The sequence below is a fragment of the Schistocerca serialis genome, chromosome 4 (genome assembly GCF_023864345.2).
Source record: "Schistocerca serialis cubense isolate TAMUIC-IGC-003099 chromosome 4, iqSchSeri2.2, whole genome shotgun sequence".
Lineage (NCBI taxonomy): Eukaryota > Metazoa > Arthropoda > Insecta > Orthoptera > Acrididae > Schistocerca > Schistocerca serialis.
The window spans coordinates 757539085-757564704 of NC_064641.1; the positions used below are offsets into that span (position 1 = coordinate 757539085).

Genomic DNA, 25620 nt, shown 5'->3' on the forward strand with positions numbered 1-25620 from the left:
ATATAGGCGAATAACCGCTCACAATACACGTACTTCACATAGCGGTCAGATCAGATTTCCCCAATCTCTGATAGGTCAGATAAAATTATATTGCATACAGTTGTAGCGATGTGACCAATGTACAGAGTAATAAATTTACAGTAAATGGAAATTCCCTCTAGAATTTTTTCCCCGTCACACCTCACTCGAAACACAGATGATGTCTGCGAGCAGTCTTTCAGCTTTTATATCGTCTGCCTCTAGTATGTTACACTTAGAAACGAAAGTAAAAGTTCACCATTTGTTGCCGGCCGAAGTGGCCGTGCGGTTAAAGCAGCTGCAGTCTGGAACCGCAAGACCGCTACGGTCGCAGGTTCGAATCCTGCCTCGGGCATGGATGTTTGTGATGTCCTTAGGTTAGTTAGGTTTAACTAGTTCTAAGTTCTAGGGGACTAATGACCGCCGGCCGAAGTGGCCGTGCGGTTAAAGGCGCTGCAGTCTGGAACCGCAAGACCGCTCCGGTCGCAGGTTCGAATCCTGCCTCGGGCATGGATGTTTGTGATGTCCTTAGGTTAGTTAGGTTTAACTAGTTCTAAGTTCTAGGGGAGTAATGACCTCAGCAGTTGAGTCCCATAGTGCTCAGAGCCATTTGAACCATCACCATTTGTTTGTAGATATTACGAGCACATCTGGTAATTTCTCATACAGGGGTTGAACAAAAATATGGGAACACTTCGAGAAATGCACGCTTGGATATGAATGCAGACACTGGCCAAGCCTGCAGATTGTGGTGCTGTATCTGACCACGAACGGTACCGTGCAATGTCCTCAGTATATTCCAAGTGTCAGTCATGGACAGAACAGTGTTCTGTGTAGTTTTGAGTGTGCATTGGGTCGAAGGTAAGTGAATTCGAACTTGGCAAACTGTTGGTGCTCTTATCGTGGGTGCTTCCGTAACCAAGAACTGAAGGCTTGTCGTCTCAATAGGCACCGTATCGAATATTTCTACCGCATGCAGGAAAGACGAAAAACATCATCCACTGAGTAACAACGCGGGCAAAACTGTGCCCTGAATGATTGTGAGATACGGTCATTAAAGAGGATTGTGACGGAAAACAAGAGGACGACAGCCCAAAAGTCGTTGCAGAATTGAATGTAGCACCAAACGAACGGGAAGGGAGCTCCGTAAGCAGCGAATTACAGGGCGGGCCGGGATTCCAAAACCACTCATCAGTAACGCAGATGCCCGTAACTGGCAGGGAAACGTGTGCCGAAGCCATAAAACCTGGACTGTGGAGCAATGGAAGAAAGTCAGTTGCTCGCACGAGTCTTGCTTCACACAGTTTCCAACTTCTGGCTCAGTTTATGTCCCAAAAGGGACACATGACGAGGGTTCGGTAATAATTTGAACAGCCATATTGTCATATTCCACGGTCTCCGTGGTTACTTTGCATAGTCGCAGTACTGATAAGGATTATGCGACCATTTTGACTGATCAGGTGCATTCCATGATGCTGTGTTCCAAGAAGACAGGACCCCTGCTCACACAGGTAGCAACGTCCAGGGCTGGTTTTATGGGCACGAGGATGAATTGTCGCATCTCGCCTGGCCACCAAGGTCACAGGGTCTCAATAATATTGAGCCTTTGTCGTCTACTTTGGAGAGAAGAGTGGCTACCGCTATCAACCTCCATCATCGTTACCTGAACTTGTCACTATTTTACATGAAGAATGATATGAGACTGCCTTGAAAACTATACAGAACCTATTTATCCATTCCGAGACGAATGGAAGCTGTTTCGAATGCCTTATTAGACATGATAATGTGTCGTATCTGTGGTGTTTTCATATTTTTGTCCAACCCCTCTACATAATGTCTTTAGTTTATCGAGGTAGGTGCCGCAGTGGTAAGATGCGTGACTCATATTCGGAAGGACAGCGCTTCGGATACCCGTGCGGTCATCCCAATTTGGTTTTCAGAGCCCGACGCCACCTTGGCTCCAGGCGCAGGTTCGCGTTCACCTTGAACTCAGGTCGCTTCCAAAGGAGAGAACCGCGGATTCGATATACTGCTCGAGGTTTGTCGAACTTCGTTCGAGGTTCGCTAATAACGTCTTTATTTACACGGATGGCTCCAAGACTACTGGTGGCGTCGGATGTGCCTTTGTCGGTGGGGATGATACCTTTCAGTACCGGCTCCTTGACCAGTGTTCAAGCTTTACAGCTGAGTTCTCTGCTCTCTATCAGGCTGTTCAGTATATCCACCGCCATCGTCATTCTCCCTATGCCATCTGCTCTGATTCTTTGGGCATCATTCAGAGTCTCTGTGACCCATATTCGGACCACCCTCTCGTGCAACGAATTCAACGGTCCCTTCAGTCGCTAGCTGATACCGGCGCTCGTGTCCTTTTTTTGTGGATTCCTGGCAACGTTGGTGTGCCTGGGAACGAAGCTGCTGATGCTGCGGCCAAGGCTGCTGTCCTCCTGCCTCGGACAGCTTCCTTTACTGATGGTAGTGGAGTTCTTTGTCGGCGCGTTTCATCATTGTGGCATGAGGCTTGGTCCTCTCTCCATGAAAATAAGCTTAGGGCCATCAAACCGATCCCGACGGCTCGGCCTACCTCCTCACGCCCTTCCCGGCGAGAGGTCATTTTGGCCAGGTTGCGGGTTGGGCATTTCCGATTTAGCCACCGCTACCTGTTGTCCGGTGACCCCGCTCCGCAGTGCCGCTTTGGTCATCCATTGACGGTGCGCCATATTTTATTGTCTTGTCCCCGTTTTATTCACTCTCGTGTTGTCCTGTGTCCGCCGTCTACCTTACAGGAACTTTTAGCTGATTACGCTCGAGCAGCTGCTCGTATCCTTAGTTTTATTACATTGACGGACTTGTCCAAAAAGATCTAACTCTTTTATTTTGTTTATCTGCGTCTTTGTAAGTACTTTCTGGTGTTGCCCCCTTGCGTTTTTCTACGCTATTAGTGCACTAACGTTTGTGACTGGGCGCTAATGGCCTTAGTAGTTGAGCGCGCCCTAAACAAACAAAAAAAAAAAAAACAAAAAAAATCTGTTTCCTGTGGTTTCCTTAGACGAAGGGGAATGCCAGGATTGTTCCTTTTAGAGGGACGCTATCGATTTCCTTACACAGTTTGAGCTTGAACTCCGTGTATAATGATTAAGCCTTCCTCCATCTTATTTAGTTTATCTTTCTACAAAATAATCAACACATCAAGCATACCAACATACATACATATTAAAGCTTTCTTTACTGGTATGTAAGTAAGTGTGACTGTCTGTCAGTGAACTGAGAAACGTGTGTTTTCCTGCGCTCTTAACGTTTCTCTTTCGTAATGTCAACAGAGAGACTACTCTGTGGTTCTCAGTATCATTGTTTTCAAAGTCCGTTTCGGTATCTACGGAGAAGTTGTTTATCGCTGAGTAAGTCGTGCCCTCGGAGCAGGGAATGCCCTCTGCATTCCTCCAGCAATGGACGACACAGATATAAGTCGCTTTTTTAAAATATATCTGCCTTTTTTTCTTCTTATTGGATACACTCCAGCTCCCTTGAAAAATGAAAGATGAAATGCAACCTGACTTTGTTTCGTGTTGTTTCAGTCGTTATAACATTAGCGATTGATCGAACGTTTGATTCAGCGTCTTTCCTACTGTGATACACGCTCCCAAGTCTTGTGTGTGTAGCAGTTAACATTTTTGGGATGTTGCACGTAATATTCTGTTCGTATTTGTTCACTAAGACTGGCGAAGGCCTATCTTTGATACGTGGTATGACTTTGATCACGATCATCATTATACCACAGTAGTGATTAATTATAATATTCACTTCAGAAAGGAGTGACGTTGATGTAAAGAGACACTTAGTTCTTTCGTCATCATTTTCATCGTTTAGTTCATACCTGGCATTATACAGAGTCTGTAACGGTTCTTCCATTGAAGGTCTTACACCCTAGCGGCCAGCGCGCCCTACTATAGGGAGTTTTTCCGTAGCCTGTAAAAATGATGATGGCCTGTTGCCGATTTGTTTGGATGCCTTCCTGTTTGTTCTGTTGCCACACATTAATGACAGCATTTTTTATTAGTGCAGAAAGCATGTTGTAGATCAGAATTAGTTTCACACGATGTACATTTCCTGTGCTATAACTGTACAAGCAAGGCCACGCACTGGCCAACCATTGGACTCGCATTCTGGAGGACGGCGGTACACATTTGCATCTGGCCATCTAGATTTAGGTTTCCCGTGGTCTCCCTACATTGCTTAAGGCAAAAGGCGAGACATTTCGTTTAAAAAGTGCAGGACCGATTTCGTTCTTCCAATCTGTGCTCGCGCTCCGTTCTTAACGACTTGGTCGTCGACGGGACGCTACACACTCGTATTCCTCCTTTCTTCGTAATCCTCCAAACAGTATACATCGTCCTTCGAAAAAGTTCCGAGACTGATTTTAATCCTGACGTACAAGCGACGTCAACAGATGTACATGCATTCGTCCTGTCAGTTGCGGGCAGGCAGCGTTAAGTAGAGGACGTTTGGCCGTACTTTGTTAACGTTGTTGTGTCACAAATCGCAGTGGAACAATATTTCCAAATTAGGTGTTCCATACGTTCTCCAAGACGCAGACAGTTCTTTTCTGGAAAAAAATCATCACGGGTGACGAGACTTAGTTACCAGTACGAACTTGCCACAAAACGACAAAGCGCAGAAATTCGCATGAATGGTCATCGCTTTGATGACATTCACGGGAATGTGACTTGCGAGTTTAACGACTTTCCAAAGAAGAACTTATATGACAGTTTCACATGGCTGTGCGTTGTAATCAGGTGGGAGGAGCGGGTGCGGGGGAGGGGGGGGGGGGGAGACTGTAGAATTCCTGAAGCATTAAAACCACCATCTTAACTTTTTCCCATTTTTATTAATTCAGGCTCGAAACTTTTTGCCCTGACCGTGGAGGTGATGGCTTCCCGGTCTGCCCTCTGGAGCCAAGTTGTAAGTGAAATCGGTATCATCGATCAAGTTTTTAAGACAGAGACTCACAGTTCCTACTCAGCAGATGGTACACAATCCCTCATCTTGCGCAGTGCCGTACCATGCTGACCATGGGTGAATATATGTGTGTTCTCTCGGACATGTCCAAATTAAGACTCCATTTTGACGCTGCAGCCGCTATGTATCAATTCACAAAGGAATTAAAGACTTTAGCTGCCAGTGGGCATTGATCAATATCAATAGAGCAGGATGAAACTTTGTGCCAGACTGGGACTAGAACCTGGGTCTCCTGATTGCTAGACAGATGTTGCTGACAGCTACGCCATCCAGACGCGTCACCACAATCGCACGTTCTGCCTTGTACGCCTCCCGTCAAATTCTCAACTGATACCACACACTGATGCAGTGCCCCTGCTAATAAGCCTCATTACTCGCGACATGTCGCCAGTTCTCGTAATAGTTCGAGCTTGCTGTGCATCTGCACTGAAGGGATATTGGTCTTTATCGCCTTAGATATGTGGATGCTGTCTGCTCTCACGGACATGTATGAAAGAAGAGACACCATTTTGATCCTGCAGCCACAATGAATCAAGTATCGCGGTCCTGCACAAGTTTTCAACTTGCCCCATTGATATAAATCAATGCCCAATGGCAGCTAATTTGCTTAATTCCAAGTCTAAAAGAACAGACATCACATATATGATTAGGGCGATGACGGGCAATGATCCCTTCACTGCAGAATCACACCATGCTCGAACTCTTGCGGGAATTGGCGAGATGCCGTGAGTAATGAGGATAAGGCTTACGAACAGGGGCACTACATCAGAAGTTTGTGGTGTAAGTTGAGAATTTGGGTCTGATGGGAGGCGTTCTAGGACAGTCCATGCGGTTGTGGTGATCACTTTGTCCGGATGACGTAGTGGTCAGCGCATCTGCCTAGTAAGCAGAAGATACGGGTTCTAATCCAGGTTCGGCACAAATTTTCAACTTATCCCATTGATATAAATCTGCGCCCACTGGCACCTAATGTCTTTATTTCCTTTTTGTCGTGGATTATTCTTGAATTCTTTAAGACTGGTTGCCTTTCCCATGCTTTGGGACAAGTGTAGGCAGTGTGCTGGCTTTTTGGCTAAGCGAGTAAATGTCCTATGTTCCTGCCCCGGTTGGGCCTAGGTCTTTTTTTGTGTGTTTCACACGTATTTCACCGACAGCAAAACTCTTGATATGTGAAAAGGTGAGATGTACTGTGGCCTGAACTACGCGTTAAACTGTAGGCGTATAAATGGTGCGCTAAGAGCCATTCTCAGGTTGGCAGAATACAAGGTCATAATGCCTCCACTAGAAGTACCACACTGGTGGGATTCAAACAGCCCTCAGTGCGAGGACTGCTTCAGCTCAGGCAGTTAGCCAGAACCAGATTTCACTCTCTCCCTTTTCCTTAACTTCATCAGTAGTACAGATATAACTACACGTTACACTTGCTCATCACAGAGGTGTGCTAGAGTAATTGAGCTTGAGACACAGTCTCGCAGTTCACTGGGAAAGGCGCCAAGCGATTGCGGAAGGCTTACTCTACAGCCTGGTCTTGGCCGTTAGTGCCAAAATGCCTTCCTTCTCTTCCTCTCCGTTTGTCGAGCTATCTGCGCTCTGACATTTCCACGCTACAAAATGTACTCACAGTTCTCTTTTACCGATATTTTCGCAAAGAAATAGAACTGCTTCCGGCACGTGTCGTGCTCTCTCTCTCTCTCTCTCTCTCTCTCTCTCTCTCTCTCTCTCTCTCTCTCACGCACACGCACGTGCGCGGACGACACAGTTTACGGAATATTGTTTCTCTCCCATATTTACGTAGGAGACCTGAACCGATTTTGTTACCACCATGAAATATCGGTGTCGGTTGTTTAATGGTGTTTGTAAATCATCTATTTCGTTTTCGATAGCACAAAGTAGTACTTTACTAATGCTTTTCGTATAGATAAAAGTACGATTTTCTTACGGATGTCAGTTGGAAGAGGAGGAGCCTGTACAAGAAGAGATGTTAAAAAAAAATATTATTCACACCAAGTAATACGCGCGAAACTGTTTTACGCTATCAACTATCTTGGTCAACTATTCAGACGGGAAATTACGTAAAAGTACCAAAAATGTTAAATAGTACACACACAAGACTTGCGAATGTATATCACAGTGCAGAAGCAGATAACGCATCGTCGACTGATTGTTGAACCCAAATCTTTGTTCCTTACGCATTTATATTCGGTAGATCAGGCTCGAAATAGTTTCGTACGATATTGCTTTAAATGATATTTACGGAGTTGGCAAAAGTCATGAAAAATAATCCACACTTTTTCGGGCAAAATGGTGTTAGTCTAGAAACAGGAAAAATGTGTTTGTGCGACTCTCTTAGGGAGGATAGTGACAAACTCATTACACCAAAAATCTATAAGCCTATTGAATACTTTACCCAGGGAATTTTTGCATTTGTGGTTAGTATGCACAAATAAAACTCACCTTCAGGCAGAAGGATATAAGCGTCTCCTTTACCCTTCTTCATAAAGGATAGCCAGTCAGCACTATCTTCAGTCTCGTCACACAGCAGCTACACTATTTGCTGTTGGAAATACGGAATCCGTTCTACGCTTTTGGATGTCAATGTAAATAAACTTCCTTAGAGTTAATGTCGCAGCAGCCTAATTTTTTGGCTGCGTTACTAATGAGTCTCCTTAGATTACGCTTTAGTGGTATTTAATTTCAATGAGAATCAAAATGACTCCTTCTGTTGACTGTAGGTCCGCACGGAACATCCAATTAGCGCTCTACACGTTTACACTGACACCACCTACACAGTAGAAACATAAAATTGAAAACACTCTCAATAAAATCAGAGCAAAGACAGTTGACAACTCATACGAGGGTCACCGAGTATGAGTTAAACCCCTTAATACCTTAATGTACTTATACTTGAAATAAAAATAGGAAATCACATTTTGTAACCAGTAACGTAGAACAGAAGACCAAATCTAAGATACGTTACAACTGTCAAGTATCTTGCGACAATAGGCATTTGAGAAGTTTAACACTTATAACTCTCTTTTTTTATTTAGTATTTGGTGATACATTGATAGGACTGCATGACTAAAAAAGAAAAATATGTGCATACATTTTAAATAATTATATATAATAAGATATAGCCATATTGGTGAAATTCTCGGAAAAAGTTTATTCTCGTGTTTCGACACAGATGAACGTTACACTTACTACTCATGAATACTGTCTGACCTTTACTATTTGGTTACATCTTTACCCTGTGTCTGTGACCTGAGGCCAATGACCTGCTTCATCAATTTGGTTGGACTTACCTGGAACTCGTTTTGTTGGATAACAATGCTTCTTGCGTAGGAGATCCGCCTTCATACTGACTGAAGGCCTACCTTTTTTTTTGGTCATGTCTTTTCCCTTGCTTACCGAGGTTATCTGCTATTCTGGATTTGAATTCTAGCAGATAATGTCGTTAATTACGGGGAATTTTGAAACTGTCACAGTCTCTCTCGCAGGTGGTACCCGATCTTTGAAGTATCCATTTGCATTACGTGGCGCGTAAAACCTCGCGGATCCATCGCAATGATGAAAGAGCTTAGAGTTTCCACATCGCCATAAAAGTGAAGTGTATTCAGTCTGAACATTGTTGAGATCGAATGTTCATATAAATTTTTGTAAACTCGCAATAAATTAAGCATGTGCATCGATAATGAACACAATTGGTCACTGAAGTATTCTGCTGCTACAAATCAACGGAAATATTTGCTTTCACTTCACTTCATTTCATCTCTTGCATGCGTTCACGAAAGTACACAAATGCCTAAAGGTGCGTATTTCACACAAACAGTATTTTCGAATTCACTTAGCGCTCTACACGTTTGCACTGACACCACCTAGACAGAAGAAGCATAAAATTGAAAACACCCACAATAAAATCAGAGCAAAGACAGTTGACAACCCATACGAGGGTCACCGACTAGGAGTTCAACCCCTTAATACCTTAATGTTCCACGTGAAAATAGTTTGACATTAAAATGTGATTTCAGTCACACTTTCAGGACTGGACTTACCCCTGTGTCTAGCTATAATTCTCCAAAGAATAATGAGAATGTGTCACAAATAAAGACGCGAGCAGCAAGTCGCTCCAGAAGTATCCAGAACATTCAGAAAATGGCAGCACGTGTCAGAGGCATTGGTAGCTTCGTGTATAATCTGCACCTGCCGTCACTGACGCTCAAAACAATTAACCTTTAATTTGATAGCGTCGCTTTGGTATAATGCGAATTTGGGACACACGGCATTAAGGGGCTAGAGTCGGAAAGTCGTTTTTAATCGCTCTGTGTAGGTAGTCAATAGATCGCAAAGACAGAAAATAAGTTGTGTGATAGGGCAATGCGTGCAGTTTGCTGTAAGCGAGTGGTTACTATAGTACATTGTTGTTTATTGACAAGTTGACATAACCGAGTACCAGTTAGAGCAGAGGCCACGGCGTTATAAAATACGCCTGCCAAGGTTTTCGTCGTTGACTCACCAGCATCTCCTTGAACGAGCCGGCGGTGTGTGCTCTCGTTAAGCGAAGTGTTATTCATTGCAGCCCTCCGTCACGTCGGGCCTAGTGCGACTGAAAGCTGCGATAGAGATCAAGGCGACGTAGAGGCCACCGAGGCATCGGCGAGGGCCGGTGCAGATCCGGCGCACCCTTGCTAAGGACTCCCGCCAGATACCTCCTCGCCCCCCAGATTTTGACTCCGGGGAGTTCGAAGGTCACGGACGAAGGTGGTGGCGGCGGCGGCGGCCGCGCGTTTGTGTGCACAAAGCTCTGGGTAGGGGCCAAGCTGCTATAAGCGTTCAGGCGGTCGCGATCGCAATGCTTTGCGAACCCGTAGCGTGTGCGGACGGCGGTGCGCCCGCGGCATCTCTAGTAGCGACCAGTGCGAGATACGCGCCGCCTTCGCGCCATGGAGTGTCTTAACCTGAACCTGCTGCTCCCCCCGGGCATGATGCAGAGGAGGAATTCCCAGTTTCAACGCAAGGTCTCCATCCGCATAGGTGAGCTCTGCGCATGCGCCGCTTTTCTTGCCTTGTTGCTGGTAGCCCTTTGGTGCTGCATGCTAAGGCTGAATTATTTTTTGTTTCCATTTTATCAAAAACTTTAATCAATCTCTTAACTATAGTAAAAATTATGTGTATATAATAGTTTTACCTTTTTTATTTGCATAGTTTTTTGAAAAATACACCATCCTTATCGAAGAACTTCTGCTGTATATACACGCACTTAATACAGTGTTGCTATTCAAGCGTCAGATCAATGTTGTCATATTATTTTTGTGTGGAACAGTATGAAATAAGGTACATGAAGTGGTACACTACATTGTCTTGTAGATTGTTTTCTGAGATTGGCGACAGTGAAGCTGTTTCGCCTTTCTCGAATCAGGATCCGGTGGCAAGTCTGCAACATAATGTTCCAGCTTGTGTCTAGAATAAATTTTTGTGATTTTAGATGGTCATGCCCGTTGCATAGCAACAAGGCAGTTTAATTCCAGAATTCCAGTGACAATTCGACGAAATGCCCTGTGGTTCAGTTTACCACCATAGCTACCATAGCTATCATGAGCTGTCCTCGACTACATCGACAAAAATGTGCAGTAATGGGGAAATACCGTACTCTGTAGAGTGAAACATTTTGATTAGCTCTATCAGTTTCACCCATAAACTTGTAGTGATAAATGACTCTTAGTTGTTGAATTACTGGCCGCGGTGGTCTAGCGGTTCTAGACGCTCAGTCCGGAACCGCGCGACTGCTACGGTCGCAGGTTCGAATCCTGCCTCGGGCATGGATGTGTGTGACGTCTGTAGGTTAGTTAGGTTTAAGTAGTTCTAAGTTCTAGGGGACTGATGACCGCAGATGTTAAGTCCCATAGTGCTCAGAGCCATTTTTTTTGTTGAATTACTGTTAGTCTTTCCTGCTGATGTAATGCCACATTACTGGATGAGTTACATGTATAGTATCAAAGCCTGTTGCCACCCTCAGCACGCTGTTGTCACACCATGAAGCCACTAGTATATTGACTTATCTGATTTCACGTGTGTACTTACGTTACAGCAAAACACAGAAAGGCATAATGTACCTGATTTTGTATGCATAAAGCTAATGTCCGTCTAAAAGGATGTGTTTGAAGAGAGAGTCACTGAAGGATATTGGGCATGCAAATACTCATATTATCTTTAACTGTATTGATATGACTGTCTGAGAGAATATGTGAAGATTTATTTCTGTAATATATACGTCCACAGAGAAGTTATACTTACTCATCAACTAGAAGGATAGGCAGATTATCCATTTTCAACAAACCTAGTTGTCTCATACACACAGAATTTTGTTCACTCAACAGTGAGAGCCAAATGCTTTTTTAAACAATGGTATGCATAGGTTGGATAAAATATATACTAAAGTCATCTGTTTGAAGGTAGAATAATGAAGTAGTAAAATAAATTTTAGGCTTCTTTGCAAAAATCCTCTCTGAAGGATAACAGCCGTATCTAGGTTAAAGCTACTTTGACAACAGTTGTCGGAGGCCTTTTATTCGTATAACTCAGGGATAGTCAATCTTCTTTACCTACCGCGTACTTTTCTATCTCTGTTACTAGTAACATATTCTAACCTCTCACCGGTTCCACATTAATGATGATTAATATACTAGGGAATTAACTTTACTTTGTAGAATTTATTAAGCAGAGTTACACTAAGTTAAAACATATACTAATAATTACTTAGCAAAAACTTTGTCAAAATTTAATGGAGCTTATAAGCTACTGAATAATACATCTCAGATTTATTATATAGGTCAGACAGAGTGGAAAGCTAAGATCCGCATTCGTGAACATTACTCAACAAAGACGGCTAGAATTACAACCTTACTTAGTCATTACATGTAACAGATATAATCTTAAGAACCCCTGCTCCTGAAAAGTTTCTCTCTCTCTCTCTCTCGCTCTCTCTCTCTCTCTCTCTGTCTCTGTCTCTACCTCCATTCCATCCTTTCAGCCATGTCCGTGAATCCCAGCCAAAATTGTTATTTATGTATAATTTACCACTGTTGCCAGCGTAAGTATTTACTTGAAGTTTGCAACATGTACCTGATTATACAAACGGGTATGAAATTTAAGACATATAAATTTGACAGAAAAGGATTTGTTTACCCCTTAAAATATTCAGCAACTCAAACTAAGAACTCAACAATTCTTTAAAACTTACTCCAAATAATGTTGATATATATTCTTTGTACTTGGAGATAATGTTTTTGTTTTACTGTATGTTCTTTGCACCTAGCAATTTTCAGACACCATTTTTCTTTACAAAATATGACAGTTTACATGTGATGTGTTACGACAGAGAAAGTAGCCTGTCACCACTGGAGTTATTCTATTTTACTTGTTTCTTTTCACCTTTAAATATACTCTTAGTCAAAAAACCTCCTCAAAACAATGTTCTTAAATAGTGCTTTTGTTTCTCCACCAGACAGTGCCACAAGTTACCCCAAAATCGTAACACAACACACACATAGGGCATACTAAAGCATGTAAATCCACCCGATGATGGACGTTCAAACCTTCGAAATGCGTTTTGGATTTAAATAAACGGTGACTGGTAACAGTAAACTTGGTTGTTTCATTCGATCGGCGAGACTTCATAAGTCAATCCTCCATCTCTGCTTAATATAGAAATTTTGCATACATTTGACTAGGTCTAAAAAATGAACCTATTAGAAAAATTTGAAATATTTAAACTGTTTCATCTAAATTTAGAATAGTTGTTAAATGATCAACTTGCATTAAAAAGCAGACATTATTTTGATTGCATATTATGTATTATAAAATGTGAAAATTAACTCATTCCTTTTATATATTAGAACTGCTCTGATGTGAATGTCGTAGCACTGTTTTTTCCCTCAAATGTGTTATATATAACTCCTTTATATTACATATATGCAATCAAAATAGTGTCTGCTTTTTAATGCAAGTTGATCATTTAACAACTCTTGAATTTAGGTGAAATTGTTTATATATTTCAAATTAAAAGGTTCAACCTGTATTTAAAATAATCACGTACAATATGTACATTTCTGGATGTATCATGACATTATGCATCTATGAAGAAGATATTGACATTTCCTGAACAAGTACTAAGTAAGTTTCTGTAATATAGTTCTTATATTTCACATAAATATACAGCTAAGATCTAAAGATTTACAGTATCCCTAATTTCGTAGGTTTCTGAAGATGACACTTTAATTTGTCGAAACTGGTGAAGCATAATAAAAATATATTTGCGACTGACGACCAAATTTTATTGTGAAAAATATTTACTACAGTTACTGAAAATTATAGCAATGAATAAAATAATAAACTAATGAAAACGTTTCTAAAATCCTTCCGTCCACCATGAAAGCTGTAGTGGGTGGTAGGGACCAGTTTGACTACCAGTCAGATGATGAGCCTCGCACTTTCAGGGGGCCCCCTACTAAACTGCCTAATTAAAGCTCTGGAAATAAGAGATCATACATAAAAAATTGCATGTATTTGATAGAACGTAAAGAATACATTCGACGCAATTCTAATCTATTAAACCACATTTTACGTATTACAATTTGGAAGGAGCGTTTTATTTTCCTGTCGTGCTCTACTATGGTCTGCTGTGCAGTTTTACGAACCTGAGGCACAATATTGTCATTTGAGCTTATGTCCTTGAAATTATTAATGATTTTTAAAATTTATTTATTTATTTATTTTGGCTTGAAGCAACACTGAGTACACAGTCAGCAGTAGTTATAACTGTAGAGGATTAACATAAGACTTTGAGTTACGCTAAAACGACAGAGTAAGCGTAGCTTTATGGACAGTACAGTGTAATGAGGAGATTACATTACGCTGTTCTAATAATAATTTCATATGGAGTATCGAGGGTAGGCAGTGCAAACCTCGAAACTCGATCTGTCTGTGAAAACCTCGTAATTCCAGTAAGCAGTAACTCCATTATCAAAGGGAGATTTGGAAGTATGTGGATTTCTATAATGTGTAAATCACTAGGTTTCTACTATAAAGTTACACATGTAGCAACACTGTCTGTATCACTTTATATATTTTTTTAAGAAACAGTATTTGCTTCTTCTGTAATATTTAACAAATTGAAGTTTTCATTGTGTACTATCGGTACCTTATTCAAGATACAGGATGATCCGTTTGAGATGTCAGTAAACTAAAACACTGTATACAAGAAGCTATTCAAATTTATTGCTTGTTAATGGTACATACAAGCGGAGGAGAGTCTGGAGTTTGCGCCTGAAATTTCCGTCACAGCACAGTAGCACTCAATACGTCGCCATTGCGAATGCGGCACATATCATATACCTCGCGTCCATGTTGCGCCACATGACGTGTAGCATTTCTGGAGTGATTCGCTGAAAGGCCGCCGTAATTTACGTCCGCAGGTTGGCCAGATTCTGTGGTCTTTGTGAATACACTGTTAACTTTTACACAGTTCCAAATAAAACAAAAAAGTAGGCATTATTCCGAGACTATTAGGAAGCCATATGATAGGTCCACCACGGTCGCACCAGCACCAGTTCCATTGTTCCAGCACTATGAGTGCCCAATGCGGTGGAGCTTCGTGCTGTTGATGGATAATGGTGCCAGTCAGCTCCTCCAGAAAAAAGAATAGGCCCGTAACGTTGTGCTGACGTATGAAAGCTCGCTGGGCCTATACGACACTCGAAAATTTCACATACCGTATGACACATGGAGCGCGCTGTTGTAGCGTAATTACCATTTTCGCTTAACAATCGAGACACACTGAGCGCATTAGCTAGTGCCATCTCCGTACAAATGTATTTATGAGCCGGCCGGTGTGGACGAGCGGCTCTAGGCGCTTCAGTCTTGAACCGTGCGACCGCTGCTGTCGCAGGTTGGAATCCTACATCGGGCATGGATGTGTGCGATGTCCTTAGGTTAGTTAGGTTTAAGTAGTTCTAAGTTCTAGGGGCCTGATGACCTCAGATGTTAAGTCCCATAGTGCTCACAGCCATTTGAACCCATTTACTGCTGTCTACTATGTTTCGACGCATTCCTCTAAAATTTTCATTCATGATTTAATGTTTGACCCATTCAAATATGCCAGTTTTCTCATTCTCTCCTGCCGAAAATTGCAGTGTTAGGTTTCAAGATTCCACCGCGAAGCACAACGTGTATCACTCTTTCCCAAGCGGCGTAATTCCACTTGTATGGCATGGGACATGTCTTGATTTGTTTTATCCTCAGTTCTAAACTTTATGATGTTGTTTGGCGACGCATTACACTTTTTAATGAGAGTTTAATCATTTATAATCAAATTCGAAACAGGTTCCACAAGACAGCGCCTGCGAGGGCGGGCAATTGTCAGTCCTGTTTGCCGAAAATTCGAGCTACAGTATGCGTTACCTCCACACATCTATGGAAGTAAAATAATTAATCTGAAAATATACAGGGTGTTACAAAAAGTGATGGCCAAACTTTCGGAAAAAGGTCCTCACAAGTAGCGCAAGAAAATGTTATGTGGACATAGATACGGACGCGCATTATTTTCACATTGGAGCTCATTTTCTGCTTCTCTTCATAATCACATTAATTATTGTAAAAAAACACACGAACAGAACTTAACAGCATTACAGGAAACGTTTTCTTACTGAAATGTTCAAAATTCTCTCTTGATTAATGTATGAAACGCTTTCCTAAATTAAATTTTCAAAATGCCTTTCTTTAGAAGTATACATGCATCAACCCGCAGTCGCATTGGATCCCTCGTGCTCTGATCCATTCCTGGAGAATAACGTGATCAACAAGGTTTGTCTGTCAACGTTTCGACCGGCATTATTTATGACTGTTGGGGCGCCATATTCTTCCACTCAGGCTCAACGGAGAAACTTACAAATGAGAATACTCGACCGGTTCTGCTAGAACATGTGCCTTACGAGTGCGATAAAACATGTACTTAATGCACGGTAGAGCGGCTCGTCGTTTCGCTTAATGTTCGTAGGCTTCTAAATAACATACTCTGTGATAGATGGATAAGTAGAGGTGGCCAATTCCTTTGTCTTCACCCTATCCGGACCTGAACCCAGCAGGCATTTGGGCAGGTGGGAAATTTGAAAGCTCATTTGTACGGGACCCCGGCACACGATGTACAGAGTTTTCGTGCCCGTATTGTGGGAGGCTATGTAGGCAATTTCCCAGGGATACACCAGCGCATCCAGGGATTCTGTGCGACGGCGAGTTGATGCATGTATCCTTGCAAATGGAGGACATTGTGAAAACCTCGTTTCGGAAAGTATTTCATACTATAACCAAAGGGTATGTTGAATATTTGGTGTAAGAAAACGTTTCATATAACGATGGTACGTTCTGTTTCTGTGTGTAGAAAATGAGCTCTAACATGAAAACAAAGCATTTCGGACCCATGTCCATGTAAGACATATTCTTCCTCTACGTGTGAGTAATGTTTCCTAAAGAGTTTGCCCATACCTATTTGTCACACTCTGCATATGAGTACGTATTGCGTGGTGTTAAACTGTCGCTGACAGATGGACATGCTGATGGTAGGCCTGCTATCTTTCGAATTGTTGATCCCGGGCAGAAACTTCGAAAACTGCGCCCATATGGGTCAAATTCGATTATTTCCCCGGCACTTACAGTCTGTGAACAATTAAGTTGGCCCGCGCGGTCAGAGGCGCCATGTCACGAGTCGGGTGGCCACTCCCCACGGAGGTTCGAGTCCTCCCTGGGGCATGGGTGTGTGTGTTGTTCTTAGCATAAGTTAGTTTAAGTAGTGTGTAAGTCTAGGGACCGATGACCTCAGCAGTTTGGTCCCATAGGAATTCACACACATTTGAACTATAAGTTGGCTGATACAAACAAAACCATGACGAGTTAAAATAATCTTAGCAATTGTAAATGATACAGATGTCTGTAAGTCGAAGTTCTGCAGTATCGAGATGCTACTGTATGTCTGGGAGGACGGACATGTGGTGGTGCAGTTCGGTTTGCTGCGCACAGCTGTCTGGCGGGAGGGGCGTCGAATGCGATAGTCGATTGTCGTCGGCTTCTCATTGTCCATAGTGAAGAAGTATGGAAAATGTATGTATAGCACAGCGTCTACGCGTGCTTGGCACTGTTTTTTTTTTATATGGAACTAACGGGACTACATAAGCCTCAGTTCTTAGTAATGAAATGTAACTCAGATTTATTAAAATATATTAACAGTCAGTCGAATTTCTCCAGACACAAAAAGGTCCGGATTTACTCCTTGTTGATGTATAACACACCCCTCCTCCGTGGACGCTCTCGTATGCCCTCAAAACTAGGACCGGACGTATGACAATCCTAACTGGATTGGCCGTATGATAAACAATCAGCTAACGACGATTACACTGATACAACAGTTAAAACAATTATGATGCATTGTCATTACCGATTACAACATTTTGCATTCATTTTCAGTTTCAAATTCAGATATACACTGTAAGACAAATAAAAACGATTCACCACGAAGTAGTTATACGAATGGGATGGAAATCGGCAGACAAGCATATGAATGCAATTTCAGAAAAACTGGATGATTTTTTTCAAGAGAGAGATCTTCACACACTGAAAACGTCATTAACGCGTTGGTCCACCTCTGGCCCACACGCAAGCAGTTATTCTGTTTGGCATTGATTGACACGAGTTATTTGATGTCATCCTGAGGGATATTGTACCGAATTCTGTCCAGTTGGCAAGTTAGATCGTCAAAATCCCGAGATGTCTGGAGGACCCTGTCCAGCTGCTCCACTGGGGAGAGATACGGCGACCTTGCTGGCCAAGGCAAGGTTTGGCAAGCACAACGACAAACAGTAGAAATTCTCGTGTTTACGGGCGGGCGTTATCTTGCTGAAACGAAACCCAGGGCGGCTTGTCTTGAAAGGCAACACAACGGGGCGTAGAATATCGTCGGCGTACCGCTGTGCTGTAAGGTTGCCGCGGACGACAACCAAAGGGATCCTGCCGTGAAAAAAATTGCGCCCCAGACCAGGCTCCGGGGCGTCTCTACACAGATCTTTGCAGATCACCGGGGCTCATTTAGAAAGCAATACTACTCCAGTCAATGAGATTCCATGCGGAAGATGTGTCTGGAGACATCCAGGACAGCAGTGAGATACGAACCTGGCTGTCGCCCGCCATACCACCCGACAGCCGGCCGAAGTGGCCGAGCGGTTCGAGGCGCTACAGTCTGGAACCGCGCGACCGCTACGGTCGCAGGTTCGAATCCTGACTCGGGCATGGATGTGTGTGATGTCCTTAGGTTAGTTGCGTTTAAGTAGTCCTAAGTTCTAGCGGACTGATGACTTCATAAGTTAAGTCTCATAGTGTTCAGAGCTATTTTTTTGAACCACCCGACAACCACATCAATATAAATGATGTAATAACCGGTTTCCGCTTTTTACCAAGTCGTCATCATCTTCAGAACTATGATGTTTTAAAAGAATCGCCAATGCCAACATAATCATACAAATGATGATGATACCATTTGTGTAACCAAAACAACAACTTGGTGTGTCCATAGTCATATTTCTAATATATTATAATTCTTTTCATTGTCTATAAAGTCTTTTGTTTTACAAAAAGCTTTTTCTTTTACCCAAGATTCAACTGCAATTTAAAATTTATTTTCATGCCGTTCCCTAGTAGCTACCATGCTGTATATTGTTGAAAAAAGTTTTGCCAACGCTGAGATATTGCTTTAACTCAATCATATCCAAGGAAAGCCCAGGAATTTTCTGTTTCCTGTTCTATATGAGTGAGTGACATCTGATCTGACTTCATACATGTGAGCATTCTCTTTGGCTTTCGTAAGTCCGTTTAAGTTCTCAAACAAGAAACAGAAATAAAAGAAATGCCACCTATATATTAATAATCATGTGAAGATAACGTATCATAGCATATATAATGCTCTAATGCCTTTTTAAAGATTAAAAATAGTAGAACGGAGCTTCTCTTGCTTATAAAAATACAGGCGCCATGAGAACAAGATCTTGAAAGCGTTTCAAACTTATAACAATAAATAATCAAATGATTAGTGTGTAGCACCGATTTACAAGAGCGTCCATACCTATTGGCAAGCCCCCTGCCTTCCCCCAGTTCTCAGGGAAAGGGAAAAAATATAGTGTATTCAGGAGTTTTTCTTCCAAGAAAACGATTTAAAAATCAGTATTACGCAGATTTTTAATATGGTCAGACCTGAAAACTTTTAATGGCTAGTTACAAGTTGGAATTCGACTTCCAAATACTAAAAATACTCCGTACCCCCAAGTCTGAATGTCTGTCTTAGGGCTCCAAAAATATGGAAATAGTCTGGGGAGAGATCGGGACTGCATGGCGGATGTGCAAGGGATTCCTAGTGAAACTTCCACAGTGTAGCCGAAACAACCTTCGCAACAGGCGGGCCCTTACACATCATAACAGTACGGATGTCTCCACATGCGATTCACCTATTTTTGGAGGCCTAAAGTAAAGACAAACGTCCCTGACCGTCGATTTGCTTCGGACGAAGAGGTGCACGCCTGAGTACAATCATGGTTCCGTAGGCAACGGCAAACATTTATCTCTGAAGGCATTAAGCGTCTTATCTCACAGTGGGATAAATGTATTAAGTTATGGCGATACTTTTGAAATGATAAACAGTTTACTTACTCCTTTCCAAGTATCTCGTTTTCATTTGACTGTTCTTTATATTTCGTCGTCTTTTCATTTCTATGTTCTCCATTTCCCCTTTCTTGTTCGATGTTAGGCGTTCTGATTCATGGAGTGTTTATGTCGTCAGCAATGAGTACACCGCCTTAGCTTCGCTTTTGAAGAGATCGTCTTCCTGTTGTATCCATTTTCTTGGTGTATGGATTCATCCAATTGGTCTTTATGAAGAAGCAAACTAAGAGAGAGCTAAGAAGATAGAACTAGCGTATAGGTCAGCGCAAAATACACTCCTGGAAATGGAAAAAAGAACACATTGACACCGGTGTGTCAGACCCACCATACTTGCTCCGGACACTGCGAGAGGGCTGTACAAGCAATGATCACACGCACGGCACAGCGGACACACCAGGAACCGCGGTGTTGGCCGTCGAATGGCGCTAGCTGCGCAGCATTTGTGCACCGCCGCCGTCAGTGTCAGCCAGTTTGCCGTGGCATACGGAGCTCCATCGCAGTCTTTAACACTGGTAGCATGCCGCGACAGCGTGGACGTGAACCGTATGTGCAGTTGACGGACTTTGAGCGAGGGCGTATAGCGGGCATGCGGGAGGCCTGGTGGACGTACCGCCGAATTGCTCAACACGTGGGGCGTGAGGTCTCCACAGTACATCGATGTTGTCGCCAGTGGTCGGCGGAAGGTGCACGTGCCCGTCGACCTGGGACCGGACCGCAGCGACGCACGGATGCACGCCAAGACCGTAGGATCCTACGCAGTGCCGTAGGGGACCGCACCGCCACTTCCCAGCAAATTAGGGACACTGTTGCTCCTGGGGTATCGGCGAGGACCATTCGCAACCGTCTCCATGAAGCTGGGCTACGGTCCCGCACACCGTTAGGCCGTCTTCCGCTCACGCCCCAACATCGTGCAGCCCGCCTCCAGTGGTGTCGCGACAGGCGTGAATGGAGGGACGAATGGAGACGTGTCGTCTTCAGCGATGAGAGTCGCTTCTGCCTTGGTGCCAATGATGGTCGTATGCGTGTTTGGCGCCGTGCAGGTGAGCGCCACAATCAGGACTGCATACGACCGAGGCACACAGGGCCAACACCCGGCATCATGGTGTGGGGAGCGATCTCCTACACTGGCCGTACACCACTGGTGATCGTCGAGGGGACACTGAATAGTGCACGGTACATCCAAACCGTCATCGAACCCATCGTTCTACCATTCCTAGAGCGGCAAGGGAACTTGCTGTTCCAACAGGACAATGCACGTCCGCATGTATCCCGTGCCACCCAACGTGCTCTAGAAGGTGTAAGTCAACTACCCTGGCCAGCAAGATCTCCGGATCTGTCCCCCATTGAGCATGTTTGGGACTGGATGAAGCGTCGTCTCACGCGGTCTAAACGTCCAGCACGAACGCTGGTCCAACTGAGGCGCCAGGTGGAAATGGCATGGCAAGCCGTTCCACAGGACTACATCCAGCATCTCTACGATCGTCTCCATGGGAGAATAGCAGCCTGCATTGCTGCGAAAGGTGGATATACACTGTACTAGTGCCGACATTGTGCATGCTCTGTTGCCTGTGTCTATGTGCCTGTGGTTCTGTCAGTGTGATCATGTGATGTATCTGACCCCAGGAATGTGTCAATAAAGTTTCCCCTTCCTGGGACAATGAATTCACGGTGTTCTTATTTCAATTTCCAGGAGTGTAGATTTTACAGAAAACTTATCTCCTACAAAGTAGAGATGAAGCATTGTACTAAAATAGTGAAAATGCCGCACTCTGTAGTTCAGAATGCCTGACGTTGAACAACAAGGGGAAATGGAGAGATTAGAGAAGAAAGGGAGCTAATGAAGCAGTCCATGACTGAAGAGTCTAGGGAAGAAACGCGATGAAATGACTCACAGCAAAGACTTGCCTCGACCGCGTTACTGTTACACCATTTCTAATAGTCTTCTTTCAGAGTTTCGTAGCACCACGGGATTTGATCCTAGCAAAACCAACGCATTTTCAGTAACACACATTACCGGGGGAAGGGGGGGGGATACCTTATACCTACCCTAAAAAATAGAAGAAAACAATATTTGTTAATTGTTGTGGACTTACATTAAAACGTACATTTTAGAGAGGTACTGATCGGTACGTATGGTCAAGAACCTGAAAATATCTCTTAGCATACTCTTAGCAATAACAGTGCACTTTAAATTACGTGTAATATCAGGGGGACTACTTCCCAACCACAACAAAAAATTTAAAATACAAATTTAGTTTATTTTTGTTGACTTTTACTCGTAACAGACTTTTCAAGGCGTATTGATGTTTAAGTAGAATCCTGCACCTGAAAATATAGAATACGGCATTCGTTCTGAAAAGTCACAGCTACTATTAACATTTAAATTTTTGATTGAGTTTAAGTGAAAAATATAAAACATTTATGGAATCTGGTAGAAGACTTAATTAAAAACAATATTTTTCACAAAATTTTAAAATATGAAGTATTATCCAGATTTCAGTATTTTCAAAAGATGAACGTAAATTACACTCGCCCCCCTCCTTGGTATTGGTTAAAGGCCACTCGTTCAAAAAATAGAAAGTAATTACCCGCCTTTGCCATTCCTGATACCGTCTATCATAAAGTCTACGACCCCTTAGCTCCCTGCAGTGTAGGTAGAGCGTAAGTTGTTGACTTCGCTGCCAAACGTTAATCAAATTAAAAGCAAGCGTCAGACAAATTGTCTATCAAATAATGTCATTGAGCAAGCACGGATTTTGCGTGTACTTATCGCCATCCAGTTAGTAACCGTTTTAGTTTTTCCACGTAACCATATTTGTGAATAACTTGTGCGCAAAGGTACGTTACATTGCTAAAGCAACGAAAAAAACCGGTCAAAACTTACCGAATTTATATTTACTAGCTATGGCACTTCTAGGAGCCCAGCCTTATCTTCAGATTACAGTTTTGCATTGTAGATGATCAACGTGATCCCTATGAACACCACCACATCGTACTGCAGTTTCGCTCAGTTTGCGCTGTGTGTTATCCTAGTGAGCCCCGCATCAGAACTTGTACCCACGCTGTGTTGTATGTAACGTTGATTCTACCACCAGTGCTGGCAGAAAAATTAAATTTTGTGTGTTTTAAAGTTATTATCCAACTTACACCGTCCGTCCATCTAGTTCCGAAACTGGAGATCTATTCCTGACGTATGAGCGACTTCAACGCAGTAACTACGGTAGCAGCTTGAACCAAAAACCATAAACAACAGATGTGCATTCGACCAATCAGCTGTGAGCAGGCATGACGTTGCTGTGTCACAAATCGCAATGGAGCAACATCTCTAAACCGGGTGTTGAAAACATTTTCCAGAATGAGGACAATTCTTTTCAGAAAAAAAATCTGAGACTTGGTGTTGGCAGTACGACAAAATGCAGAAATTCACACGTAGGGCCATCACCGACATAAGCCGACATTCATGGCAATGTGACGCTCGAGTTGAAATAACGGTATCACATTGTTCTATGAACGTTTTGTGTGTTGTACTGAAGTGATAGATAACTATGTACAACATCTGAAACATTAAAAGTATCATCTAAACGTTTCTCTATTTTTTTTATTAATCCAGTCTCGAAACATTTTAGACTAACAGGGTATATTTGGTAACTGCTAGTTAAGAACTTTAAAATTTGGATTATCCTATATTAACCTAATTACTTCTGTGTTAACTAGCATCCCCCCCTCTCTCCCCCCCTCCCCTCCCTCCCCCCACCCCGTCTCCTTTCCCATCTTATTCGCGCGTCAGCAGACTGGGTTCAGAGCTCCTGATATGTTCCCTTGTATTGCTGGGTCCATAACTGGCGGCGCCAGTCTGGAACCGCGCGACCGCCACGGTCGCAGGTTCGAATCCTGCCTCGGGCATGGATGTGTGTGATGTCCTTAGGTTAGTTAGGTTTAATTAGTTCTAAGTTCTAGGCGACTGATGACCTTAGAAGTTAAGTCGCATAGTGCTCAGAGCCATTTGTACGAAACTGACGTTAACTATGTGCAGACTCGATTTATTTCATTTGACGCTATTTTCACGATCATCTAGACAATCTGCATCTTCCAGCGGTGAATCTGAGGTTTTGAACCGCAATGAACAGCTGGGGAGATCCCCCTTCTTTGTTTATCATCTCTAATTTTAAATTAGTGTGACGTTTTAATACAAAATTTAAAAAAAGCACTCCATCATCAGATCACGATTGGCCTACCGGGACCATCCGACCGCCGTGTCATCCTCAGAGGAGGATGCGGATAGGAGGGACGTGGTGTCAGCACACCGCTCTCCCGGTCGTTATGATGGTATTCTTGATCGGAGCCGTTACTATTCGGTCGACTAGCTCCTCAATTGGCATCACGAGGCTGAGTGCACCCCGAAAAATGGCAACAGCTCATGGCGGCTGGATGGTCACCCATCCAAGGGCCGGCCACACCCAACAGCGCTTAACTTCGGTGATCTCACGGGAACCGCTGTATCCACTGCGGCAAGGCCGTTGCCAATAGGAAATTACTACTCTGTAATTTGATTTCCGTAGTACACAGTTATTACTGTTGCTCTTGCTATACTTCTACACTAACAATTTCGTGCTACGTATTGATACAGGAAAAAAAAATAAAAAAGTAACGTCAATTGGACGCCAGTATCACTAATTGGTCATCGTTTAACATCCAACACATTGAGACAATTTAACTTTTACTGTATCTATTTGTAACCTATTTGTTATCACACTCACATTAGGGGATGGAAATGTCTTTCTCGTATGTGGAATCGCAAGTTGCATCTCTTCTGGCTAGTTCGAACGCTTCCTTTGTGATGTCTAGATTCTCCTTTGCAAATCGAAACCATGAGGCTGATTAAAATGGAAGGAGATAAGTCCTGGCAAGATGGGATTGTTGCAGCTAACATTTCTCCTCACGTTGCGTTGTGATTCAAGTAGACTCTTCGCTAGTTCTGAGTAATTCGCGTCAACGTTGAGATAGACACTGAGTACTAGTTCAGATTGACAAGGAGAGGGGAGCAAATCGGCCATGGCATTATTGAAAGAAACATACCAGCAAACGTTCGAAGTGATTTTAAAAAAGAGGTAAATCGAAACTTCGGTCTCGTACTAAGGAGTAGCGCACAAAAAGAAAACCCTAAGATAAATCAAAACCGCGGTGGTCGTAGTAAGGCCTAGCGCGCACGGGTGATTTTTGTCACGGTGACAAAGAGTTATTGTCGCGTCATTTCTTAAATTTGGCGTGCGCCCGCGAACTTAACTTTTTTTAAAAATCCAAGCGTCATTTGTCTATATGGCTTTAGAAGAGAGGGTCATTATTTGAGAATTCATGAGACTTAAAAGAAAATACGATAAAAAGGGTGCTGTGTACGCCCCATTTGGAGTGACTGGCTAATAAGTGGAAAGTTTTACACAATGTTTCAAGAACTTCGAAAATATCAAAAGAAATTTTGTAATGTAATTGCATAGTGAAGTTAAACGTTGCAGTTTCTGTTGGTAGCGTCGAGCACAGACTACATCAGCATTTCCCCTCACACTTCTCCGCCCTTGTCATTTAGATTTTTGCTCATCATTTTCAGCAACTGTTTTTGAAGAATGCCGATGTGAAGAAATAAAAATTTTGCGTAATTTTTTTTTTAAGCAAGTGTTTTGCTTTTTCTTCAAATCGGTTGTCTTGTTATTCCATTCACACCGCCCCCCCCCCTCCCTCCCTCGCACCCCCATTCATTCGGATTTCAAAACATAGTAGACTCCTTCACACTGAAGGTAAAATTACGTTCTACTACTATTTCTAAAGAACAATTTCAAATACTTA

At 42.9% G+C, this 25620-nt stretch overlaps 1 protein-coding gene across 5 annotated transcripts in view; it reads left to right on the top strand.

Moving 5' to 3' along the window:
- The window catches only part of LOC126473301 (6-phosphofructo-2-kinase/fructose-2,6-bisphosphatase 2), a 381167-nt gene that overhangs the window by 294292 nt on the left and 61255 nt on the right, over positions 1–25620 (top strand). The window contains exon 2 of one of the 5 annotated variants that reach the window (XM_050100273.1): positions 9608–10062. The exons of the other annotated variants lie outside the window; for them this stretch is intronic. Coding sequence (XP_049956230.1) covers positions 9972–10062 — 91 coding nt within the window. The 5' untranslated portion in view covers positions 9608–9971. The remainder of the gene's footprint in view (positions 1–9607; positions 10063–25620) is intronic. 5 annotated transcript variants of the gene reach the window in all.